The sequence below is a fragment of the Callionymus lyra genome, chromosome 11, assembly GCF_982586985.1.
Source record: "Callionymus lyra chromosome 11, fCalLyr1.hap1.1, whole genome shotgun sequence".
Lineage (NCBI taxonomy): Eukaryota > Metazoa > Chordata > Actinopteri > Syngnathiformes > Callionymidae > Callionymus > Callionymus lyra.
The window spans coordinates 6,307,288-6,319,998 of NC_141828.1; the positions used below are offsets into that span (position 1 = coordinate 6,307,288).

At 40.2% G+C, this 12,711-nt stretch overlaps 1 protein-coding gene across 1 annotated transcript in view; it reads left to right on the forward strand.

Annotated features, from left to right (window-relative positions):
* LOC148069077 (collagen alpha-1(XIII) chain-like) overlaps positions 1-10,120 on the forward strand; it is a 30,817-nt gene extending 20,697 nt beyond the window's left edge. Inside the window, exon 3 of the mRNA XM_087802058.1 lies at positions 9,879-10,120. Coding sequence (XP_087658184.1) covers positions 9,879-9,925 — 47 coding nt within the window. The 3' untranslated portion in view covers positions 9,926-10,120. The remainder of the gene's footprint in view (positions 1-9,878) is intronic.
* The last annotated feature ends 2,591 nt before the right edge of the window (positions 10,121-12,711 follow it).

Here is a 12,711-nt window from a genome sequence, read left to right on the forward strand (position 1 = left end):
TCTCTCCGCCTCAGCTTCTGTTTTAATGGCTTGCAGAGGCCGGCGTGCCTGCTACCACCGCTGCCGTCTGCTAAATCAATTAAAGAAAGAATCGCCTCCTAAATCCTCAACACACCTCATTCCTGGAGGTGGCAGATGACTTTCTTTCTCCTCCAACCATGGACACAAACAACAGGGACCTTATAGATGGTCTGACGTCGTTGATCAGGGCCGACAAAACAAGAACGCTGACAACAAGTGCGTGTGCGTGTGCGTGTGCGTGTGCGTGTGCGTGTGCGTGTGCGTGTGCGTGTGCGTGTGCGTGTGCGTGTGCGTGTGCGTGTGCGTGTGCGTGTGCGTGTGCGTGTTTTGTGTGTTTATCTCATGATAATGTGTAGAGAGACTCATTAAATAATAATAATAATAATAGCGAATTATTAATTTCCAAAATGAAGTAAGAATAATAGAACTGAGATGTTTGCATTTAATGACGGATGGACAGATCTGGAAGGATGGATGGATGGATGGATGGATGGATGGATGGATGGATGGATGGATGGATGGATGGATGGATGGATGGATGGATGGATGGATGGATGGATGGATGGATGGATAGATGGATGATGGATGGATGGATGGATGGATGGATGGATGGATGGATGGATGGATGGATGGATGGATGGATGGATGGATGGATGGATGGATGGATGGATGGACGGATGGATGGATGGATAGACGGATGGACGAATGGATGGATGGATGGATGGATGGATGGATGGATGGACGGACGGACGGAAGGACGGACGGATGGACGGATGGATGGATGGAAGGATGGATGGATGGATGGACGGACGGACGGACGGACGGATGGATGGATGGATGGATGGATGGATGGATGGACAATTAAGTGCTCATTACACACTACATTTTCGCACACTCATCAGAACGCACTTGTGCACTCAAAATATTTAAAGGGCACCTAATGTGCTGATTTACTGTAAGTGTCACTTAAATTGTTCAAGCACCTCTATTATACTCTATTATACTCTATTATTCTCTATTATACTCATCAGTTTCTTTTTGCACAAAACTCTCATTCAATAAATATACTTATATTATAAAATACGCTTAAGCCCCGCCCACTTAAAAAATGCTCCGTTTCAGCTCAGACTCCGCCCACTCTGCTCTGATTGGTCATAAAAACACGAGTTGCATTCAAGGACTCACGTAAATTTCAAACTCACACCTGAAACTCCCTTTTTGTACATTAAAAAACGAACAATAAAAATAAGGTTTGCTGCTTAATGTACACATAACATAAACACCTAAAGGCAGAAGTAACTCTCACAGTGTTTACATAAATATTTATTTAGTTTATTAACATGTAGGTACCTAACTTGATTTAGATCTTCTAGTGGAGGACACCTGCACCAGAGTGATGTCAGAATGTATAATTTAAACCGTAATCTCGTTTGGCAAGATTTCAGACGAGAACTTTATTAAGTAATTACTTAAAAATGGAGCAACATCCTGATGAATGAACTACTGTATTTTGAAGAGCACGACTTCAACATGTACAACATGTGAATAAGTAAGCAGAGTTTTTACATTAGGTGAACTTTAAGTGTAAGTGCAGAAGTGAGTGATTTGGGACACACCCAAAGAGCTTAAACATGAATAATGTATTTAGGACAATATTATTTCATGACTTCTATCTTCTATCTTCTTTTGTAGAGTTCGTATCACTTCTGGTTGTGCCGTGAGAACGGAGTTCACAGTCATTTAATGCAGACGGTCACAGAAACTGAGGCTCTAGTAGAGGATCTTCATCTAAACCCCAGCAAGAATAAACATGCTGGAAGGTTTCACCGAAGACTCGTAACCAGGATAATTAAGTACGTAGTAGAGACGAGGTGGTTTTAGAAACGCAGTCCACGAGTGTTTTGAAAGCGAGAGGCTGCGAAGGCCATTAGGAGCGCGGAGCGAACATCTGCCGAGGCTGTGAATCATCTCACACATTAGGAAATGAAGACGGAAACCTGGCATGATTTTCTCCACCGTCTTTGCCCTGTTTACATTTAGCGAGCGAGGCTGAGCCGTAATGACAGAGCTACTGTGTCTGGATTAAGCTGCTTTTCCGTCTGTGGGCCTTCCTCGTCTGGCACGGGTTCTACCTGCTGAACCTGGTCCACTCGCCGCTGCCACCTCACACACTCACGGATCATTTAAACACCTGGAGCAGATGGATTGTTTTTTCACGACGTTCCAGCCAACGTATTGCTTGACATGATGGAGGTCCGTGGACTTGTGAAGGTTGTTAACAGCTCAGCCAGAGTGTGTCTCAGCGTGAGGCCCGTCGGTGACTTCACTGTCAGTCCATTCAGAACTTAAACGGATTCACAGACTCTTTGTGTTGTTGTTTGTGTTGTTAGGCTCAAGTCGAGCCCGTGTTTGTTGTGAGTCCCGGAAATAATCCACACAATCTACATCCAGGAGCAAGACTTACCAGTATTCAGGATCCTAAGAGTCCAGGATCATCTGTCGAATATATAAAAGACTTGAAGTGACTTATGAGCAGGGATGTGACTCGTTTGTATCTTTAGTAAAATATCTGAACTTTGATGACTAGTCTTTTCAGGCTGTTGCTCCTAAGCTTTGGAACGATCTTCCTCTCTTTACACTTGATGGATCTACTGACTCCTTTAAGAAACATCTTAAGACGTTTCTATTTGTTCAGGCTTTTCCTTGATTTTCTGGAACTCCTGTTGTGTTATCAGTGTTTTCTCGATCTTTAAAATATATACTTTATTGAATATTGTTTTGATTGTTTAAGCGCTTTGTGACCCTGGTCTGGAAAAGCGCTGTATAAATAAAAATTACTTACTTACTTACTTACAACAGTATAATTTTAAATACACAACAGTATTATTGTAAATACACAACAGTATAATTTTAAACACACAACAGTATTATTGTAAATACACAACAGTATAATTTTAAACACACAACAGTATTATTGTAAACACACAATGGTATGATTAAAATACACAACATTATTTTTGTAAACACACAACAGTAATATTGTAAACACACAATATAATGATTGTAAACACACAACAGTATTATGTAAACACACAACAGTAATATTGTAAACACACAATATAATGATTGTAAACACACAACAGTATTATGTAAACACACAACAGTAATATTGTAAACACACAACAGTATTATGTAAACACACAACAGTAATATTGTAAACACACAATATAATGATTGTAAACACACAACAGTATTATGTAAACACACACCAGTAATATTGTAAACACACAATATAATGATTGTAAACACACAACAGTATTATGTAAACACACAATAGTAATATTGTAAACACACAACAGTATTATGTAAACACACAACAGTAATATTGTAAACACACAACAGTATTATGTAAACACACAACAGTATTATGTAAACACACAATAGTAATATTGTAAACACACAACAGTATTATGTAAACACACAACAGTATTATTGTAAACACACAACATCTAAAACAAAAGAGCTAAAATAATCTGGGAAGTTAACCAGCATATTCTATTTTGATGACCAAAGATGGTGAATTTGTGATAAATGTGTTTCAGGGAAGATTTATTCTAGACTTGTGGAGCTGAACTGCTTCCTCACAGCTTCTGCAGTGACTTGACTTATGACAGGAATCTGGGCGCGTCACACCTAAAGTCACTGTTGGAAGAAAATACACTTTAACTCTCAATGTGGAAAGTTACTAAATGGTATTTAATCAAATATACTTGACATTCCTTCTTAAAGTTAAACTAATGTGTATATTTAAGTGTGTGTTGTCGGGCTCTATTGTATCATCAGTGTGTGTTTGTACAAAACTTTCTTTTCATCTAAATATTGACGTTAGAAAATGATCCTAAGGCCCGCCCACTTGTTTTTCTGGAGATTAAATCTTGTTAACCAAAGCCACACCCACTCCACGGTGATTGGTCAAACATGGAGGTTTGTCACTGCGTGCCATCGGTCCTCGTTGTATAAACAAAGCGGGCCATGGTCACAGGTTACATAGAGCGTTATTACGTCATCGTGCTCGTTATCCACTTGTTCCTGAGGTGACGGTGATTCGTGGTCACCTGAGGAACATCGTTTTTCTTCTCCTGACAGAAGGAATAAAAATGTATCCTGAACTCCCACTGTTTTTATCCCACTGGAAGTAGGGAGTGACTCCATGTATCTGCTGAAGAATGACACAGAGGACGACTGTTGTTATGCTGCTGAACCATAAAACCGTTTGGAAACCAAGCTGATGCGAGAACAATCTGATCAACACACTCGTCGGAGATAACACGTAACCTGGGACCAGACGGCTTCGAAAATAAATCCTCATATTGCAACTTTACTCCTCCTCCGAGGTGGAACCCCGCTTATCTTCGGGGTCCTGGGCGTGGATTTGTTTCGACTGATAAATCTGAAGCACAAGTGAAAAACAGGCCGTGAGATCCACCAGGTCGTACAGTCGGGTCCGGTGGAGGTCCGGTGGAGGTCCGGTGGAGGTCCGGTGGAGGTCCGGTGGAGGTCCGGTGGAGGGCGGGCGACAGTGTGAGGCTGAAGGTTGAGCACAACACCTTATATAAGCAGCAACAGGTGTCGGCAATAATTAGACTGCATTAAGCCTCGGTGGAGAGGAAGCCTGGCGTTCATGACAGCAGTGCCACTTCCCTTTCTGTGTTTATGTCTGTGGCCCTCAGGTTCGTTTCATGTGGAGCCCACTCCTCCGTGCAGCGTCACTTGTTTCAGGGGGGGCTGCTCGTCCGGCGCCACTATGTGCTATATTTGAAGCCCGTACCCCCCACAGGATGCCAAGCGCCTTCTGGATTAAGGTGAGGGACACTAAGTCCCAGGAGTGAGTATTACAGGCCACAGGATGTGATGGTCGCTGCAGAACCGAGAAGGAATTCTGTTTTCCTGTCGCCAGTAAACACACGGAGGATCTGAAGCATTGAAGCTGTTCCACTGATTTTCACGTGACAATGAAGACGTGATCTTGACATGATATATTGTGATACTGAACAAGATATATGTGTAGTATTGTCGAGTACTTGACTCTGTTGTTGTGATAGTGAAGTAACAAGTATATTTGTAGTATTGTCCAGTACTTGCGTCTGGTGTTGTGATAGTGTAGTAACAAGTATATATGTGTAGTATTGTCGAATACTTGACTCTGGTGTTGTGATCGTTTAGTAACAAGTATATATGTGTAGTATTGTCCAGTACTTGACTCTGGTGTTGTGATAGTGTAGTAACAAGTATATATGTGTAGTATTGTCGAGTACTTGACTCTGGTGTTGTGATAGTGTAGTAACAAGTATATATGTGTAGTATTGTCCAGTACTTGACTCTGGTGTTGTGATACTGTAGTAACAAGTATATATGTGTAGTATTGTCTAGTACTTGACTCTGGTGTTGTGATACTGTAGTAACAAGTATATATGTGTAGTATTGTCCAGTACTTGACTCTGGTGTTGTGATAGCGTAGTAACAAGTATATGTGTAGTATTGTCTAGTACTTGACTCTGGTGTTGTGATACTGTAGTAACAAGTATATATGTGTAGTATTGTCCAGTACTTGACTCTGGTGTTGTGATAGTGTAGTAACAAGTATATATGTGTAGTATTGTCTAGTACTTGACTCTGGTGTTGTGATACTGTAGTAACAAGTATATATGTGTAGTATTGTTTAGTACTTGACTCTGGTGTTGCGATAGTGTAGTAACAAGTATATATGTGTAGTATTGTAGTATTACTCTTGATGAAGTCGTAACTGCTCTCATTTGTTTTCAAACCAAAATATGTCCAAACATAAGTCGACTGTATCCTCTCATCCTCAGTCATTGCGGGGAACTCAAGGTATTTTCTCGCTGCGGAGGACCTAATGACTGCTGCCATCTAGTGGCTGGAGATTGTATTAATTCCATACGCATGCATTGATATAAACCACAAACATGAGTGTGATAGAAGATATTATTTGATGATGGTGGACACGTTATTGTCTCTTCCACAAACGCGTCTTAACCAGCAGCTGCGACCTTCATGTCTCCACTCGTGCATCCTCTGCATAAACAGCCTGTCGCAGCGTCGCACGGACAGATCGGTCTCCTCTAAATCCAGAGGGTGATTTCTCTGCTCAAATATGTGTCGACCAAAAATAAAGATGGTAATTGTTATAAATCACTCATTGTGCCGTCATCGCCGGTGAATCTGTGTCACGACCAGCAGCAGCGACGCGAGGACGTGGACGTCGTGCAACAGGCGGCGAGATTCGCCTTTTCACTAAATCCAAGCTATTTAGAGACGGTGAAGCCCAAAAGGGAGACGTCTGTCATTAATGCAAGTCACCATGTTATGACTGAACTATAGTTAGACTGAATATAACAGACACTCGTTTTAAAAACTACACTTTTAGGAGGTTTTTTTTAAGCTTCTACGCAAGCAAGTTAAAGCTTCTCCGTGCTAACGCTAACGTAGCTTTTAGGCAAGCATATAATAGTTCATCGCGAGAACTTAAAAAGTTACTTTAGGGGCTCAGTACAATATAGGTAAATCAGGTGTATAGATTATTTTTAACACCCCTAAAGAGCAGGTTTCTTTTTTATTGTCCAGCAAAGAAACGGCGTCCTCACCGGTGGCGGCTGGCGAAATGTATTTGAGGTTGTGCTCTTTTATGTACTTTACCTTCCTCAACATAAACATAATAATAAAACACCTGATATTCCAAACAAAACAAGAAGAGCTGCCGCTGTCCATCCAGTTCTGATCACTGTTACGCAATCAGAATATACCGAATTATGAAAAAGAAACTATAGGAAAATGATTAAAAACCCTTTCATGCACTGAGACATAAGAGATTATATCTACGAACTAATCACTATCACACAAAGACACTGCAAAAAATTTAATTAGAAAATATTGTCTGGACCAACCCGCGTCCTCAAGGTTCACAAGTGTGATGCACTACCAAGTGAGCTATTCAATCTTGTGTAATAGTGTGTACGTTTTGTTATGTATTTAACAATAGTTGTCGCTTTTCCAGGCGCCCAAGTTCATCCTCAGAGATGACATCACTTTTGACGCGATGTATGATTGTCATGATTGGAGCTAAAATAAACGTGATGTCACTGATGGGCTATTCTCAACACACACACACACACACACACACACACACACACACACACACACACACACACACACACACACACACACACACACACACACACACACCCCCCAGATACACAGGATATGACGAATGACGACGCAAACCAAGATCATTGGAAGAACGTGAATCTATGCAAATATAGTTTCTAGAATTCTACAAACATACACTCGTCACTGTTGATGATTGTTTTGAAAATAAAAAATAAAAAATCATAATAAATAAAATAAAATAGAAAAAAGATTAGAAAATAAAAAAACAGCCTAATCGGTGGGAGCGCGGCGCCCCAGCGCCCTCTATGGGTTCAGCTACCACAGGTCATAATCCATTTTAATTCAGCTGATCTTGACAAGTCTTTCCGAATCAATCTGAAATCCTGAATTTGTTATCAAAAACATCCTTGTTTTGTCACTCAGCGCTTCTCTCCGCTCGCCTACAGAAACATCGGTGGTTCAGGTGTGCTCATGAAAAGGTCAGAGGAAGATTGTTTCTGGGGTTTAATGGCGGCGGCGAGGTGTGGACCATCTGTCCAGATTTAACACAAACCCTGCGATATGTCAAACCGTCCGGAGCTTCTGAGGTCGACGAGGATCACCTGCGTCATTCCACCAACACGTCCCGTAATCACTGCGAAATATTGGTCTTCCCACACGTGACTGGTCCTTCGTTTATATTTGATAGTGTTGGCTCTTATAGCGAACAAACATTTTACACGACATAACATCAAGCTATGGTCTGTAGAAGTCAAATGATCGTCGGAACAATACTTCTCTGCAGGAGTCTTAGTGGCCTGTGTCATTCCACGGCAGTCCAGGAAAGTGATACAGCTTTATGCTTCTAAATTAAGCCGGACATGTCTTTGAAGGCGCGGGTTCGTGGTGTGCTCTCAGAAGCTGCTCTTGAGCCATGTAGTTTGAAAGAGAAGACAGATCGGCAAGTTGTGCAGCACACACAGATTTACTTCAGCACCAGCTGTTTTCATGGAAGCTCTTATTCAACACACGCCCAGCTCTGGAGGGAACTGCAGGGCGAGGACATATTTCACAGAGAAGAGTTGTTAAGTGCTATAAAGCGCTTGAGATCCAGGTTTCTTCATCATGCAAAACGTATTTAAACACATAAACATTCTGATCGACATGTTGTCAGTCGTTTTATGTGCTCGAGTCACTTTTTGTCACAAAAAAGACAAGATAGTTACAACCACATTATGAGGCCAGTCTCTCTGAGGCAGACTCATGTCAACATGTACATCACTGGGTAGAAACCATGACAGTGGTGACTGTGGAAGATTTCTTGATGTATAATACAGAGCGTCTTACATCACTGTGAGCACAGTTTTAAAGAATCTTTCTGGTCCAGAGTCGAGACTGTGAATGGGGTCACACATACAATAATTAGATATTTGTGTTTTAGGAAATGACACCACTGTTCACATGACACACATAATGTTCACGTGACACACATAATGTTCACATGACACACACGGCTCAGGACCAGAGGAGAGAAATCTTTTCAGACTGTTGCTCCTAAGCTTTGGAACGATCTTCCTCTCTCTTTACACTTGATGATCTACTGACTCCTTTAAGAAACATCTTAAGACGTTTCTATTTGTTCAGGCTTTTCCTTGAATTTCTGGAACTCCTGTTGTGTTATCAGTTTTTATCTTGACCTTTAAAGTATGTACTTTTTTGAATATTGTTTTGTTTAATCGCTTTGTGACCCTGGTCTCGAAAAGCGCTTTATAAATAAATATTACTTACTTACTTACTTACATACACATTTCACATGACACATATAATGTTCACATGACACATATAATGTTCACATGACACATTTAATAATCACATGACACACATAATGTTCACATGACACACATAATGTTCACATGACACATATAATGTTCACATGACATACATAATGTTCACATGACACACATAATGTTCACATGACACATTTAATAATCACATGACACACATAATGTTCACATGACACACATAATGTTCACATGACACATATAATGTTCACATGACATACATAATGTTCACATGACACACATAATGTTCACATGACACATTTAATAATCACATGACACACATAATGTTCAAATGACACACATAATGTTCACATGACACATTAAATAATCACATGACACACATAATGTTCAAATGACACACATAATGTTCACATGACACATTTAATAATCACATGACACACATTATGCTCATATGACAAACATAAAAGTTTACACGACAAACATAATGTTCACATTACAAACGTTAATGTTCACATGACAACCATAAATGTCCACATGTCAAGAAAATGTTTACATGACAAACATAAATGTTCACATGATAAAGAAAAATGTTCACATTAAAACACACATGTTCACCTGACAAAAATACATGTGGACATGAGAAAACATCCAGGTTCACATGAACCACTGAAATGTTCCTATGACATACATAAATGATCAAATGACACGTAAATGTTCAAATGACATAAATGAATCTGGTAAATGTTCAAATGAAAATCCTGTGATCGTTGTGTTATATTCAAAACAAAATCACATATGAGTATAAGATTGTATAATAATATACAGTAAAACCATGTACAGAATAAAGATGACTCCACTAATCCCTCTCTCTCTCTCCCCTCTGGTTTCTAGGACCTCCAGTAAGTACAACACTGCCTGCTGTGATCATCATGTGGTAAAGTGACTTCATGTTTGTTGACTTTCTTGATGTGAACCAATGTTGTGTTAGAGCCTCGTCATCCTTCTCTGCACCATGAGCACCACTGACATGTACACTCACATGTATGTCTGGCAGACGCAGGAACCATTCATAGACCAGCGAACGACGGCTCCAGATAGTTCCGTGTGTTCTCTCGTGTATTTACGTCGGGAGGTTTGTGAGCAAAACAACTAAATATATAATCAGCACATTTTAATGATGGTTCAAAGAATAGATGAAGAAGTGTGGCCAGTGTTCTGGGTCACCATCTGTATCCAATAACCTTTTAAGGATATGTTACTATTTATCAAGAGTTTGGCTCACCAGCGCCACATAGTGTCCTATTTAGCTTCCACCATGTCTCACACTTGAGCGACTTGTTAGAAGAGGTTCCTGGGGAGAGGAAAGTCTGGGGCTCTTTAGTCTTCCCCCGTAACCCCGTCCTCAGATAAGCAGTGAAGGTGCCAATTATGATATTTCAAATGCTAAAAAAAGGTGTAATTATTCGTGGGCAACTATGGTTCGTGTCAGCATCAGGTCGTTGATGATCAGGACTTGACTTCAACAGGTCAACGACTGACTTCCTGTTAGGTGTGTGTGAGGTGGAGTGAGAAACACTCGACGCTGCTGATAAACTCTATTGTTCAATGTGCTGCCAGGTCATGAACCGAATAACATATGATAAACGTGTTGTCGCTCCTGCAGCTGTGTTTGGCCCCAAGTCACCCATCGTCTCCAGTCGAGGCTCGAGTTTGAACCTGTAATTACAGACTGATAGTATTTGACCTTTAATGTGGTTTCCATTTATGACTATTTAGCCGCGTGTAATATACATCTGTGATTACGGTTACTGTGGCTCAAGTATTCCAAAAAAAATCTGTTTTATTTGACTTTGGCTTCTGTGCTGCTGGAAAGTTCTGACTTACTCTCTCTCTGCCAATGTCACTCCCTGGAAAGTTCAAATGCAAGTTTCAAACAGGATGTTGAGACAGACTGTTCCATTTTGAATAGTTTGAACCTGACGGCGTGACTTTGACTTTAGTATTGGTTGAGATTAGCGAAACGTTGAAAAACAGAGTATTCTAAAATACATTGGACTAAAGTTGTGTAAATGTTTATGATCTTATAGTGATGCTGGAGGACCAGACAGGTGATGTTTCTGGTTAATTGTTGCTCTTATTGTAGTAATCATTCTGTAATAATTCTGCTCATGGAGGCAAATGCCAGCCAATGAGAGCGGAGCTTGACAGAGATGTTTAACAGTATATTTTAGTACAAAATGAATTAAAATACCGACAAGTCAGAGGCATAAATCTTGTATCAGGTTGTGTCGAAACAGGAAACAATGATAGGGACGTGTCTTTTGTTGTTTTGTTTTTTTTAAGTTATGCCAAAATAACTTGTCGTTAATACTCCGCAACTACTAGACAATGTGACCAAGAATCGCTTAAACAGCTGTTCCAATCAGAAGTCAAAGCTTTTGTTGCCGTCGGTGATGGACAGACGAGGCTTGCCAGGCGTTTCCATGGACCATGATGTTTGCTTATGATGGAGTGATTTGTGGACGAAGTGATAACTGAGGCGTTAGAGTAGCAGCCAGAGTGTGAGTGGAAGTGAGAACTTCCATGTTGTATATGTCGCAGGAGTTACCGACTCAATCACACCACGGGCTTAAATCTTTAGGAACTCTGGGCCTGAACTTAATTTTTAATTGCTTAACTGTTTATAACAGTTCTTGAGAAGTGATGTCATGATTTTAGGTCAATAATCCATATTCTTGATCTTAACTTAAACACTGACATCATTACAGGTCACAATGTCAACATGAACATTGTTCTACTTTGACTTTGCGCCTTTTAATCAACAACAAATCTGGCCCTTGAGTCCGACACGCGTGGTGTTAAAGATACTGAAATTGAAAGAATGGAAAAGAGAAGGATGGATGATGAAATGGAAGAAGCAGGTAATAGATGAGGTTCAGTGTATGTTGATGAATAGAACAGGTGTTACTTGCCTCTGACAGTAAAGGCCAAATAAAAGGTTTAATACACGACAAGGCTGAAAATAAAGTCTATAATAAATAACTGCAAAGAAGCCACAAGAGGATGCAGTGACATTACACTTAGCAGCGTGTTTGACATTATAATGAGCTGGGTATTGATCCAACATTTTCAATACCAGTACTGATACCATCACTTCAATACTGGCTCCCGAACAATACTTTTTAAGATACACAATTTCCTAAGATCAATTCTAACAAAAATAAATAATATTACATATAGTACAAATCCTGAGTTTAATTTGCAAATTGAGTAGATTTGCACTTCAAGATTTTTTCTTTCATACGAAATAAATGACTAATGAATAATTTCCAGTACAAAAGAACACTTGCTAACAAGTTACAAATCAATCTTCTGTTCAATAGTTCTTCAGTTATTAGTTTCTCTTCAGAAAAAGCGACAAATTATCTCGTATCATGACTGGGCGCTGAGTCTTGACACCTATAAACGAAGATACTCGGTACTATCGAAGCGTTTCGGTCGGAGCCACAAAAAAAGTGAAGTTCTATGCACATGCTTTATTGTGCTTTAAGATATCTCGAAGATATCTTGAAGATCTCGAAGATATCTTGAAGATCTCGAAGATATCTTGACGATATCTCGTGTGGTTTGTACAGTTGAAACCGACACACCTCACTTTTGCTGCAGCTCCGACTAGAGGATCCCGAGGGAGCGAGACAAAGATGTCTTGACTTGCCACATGCTC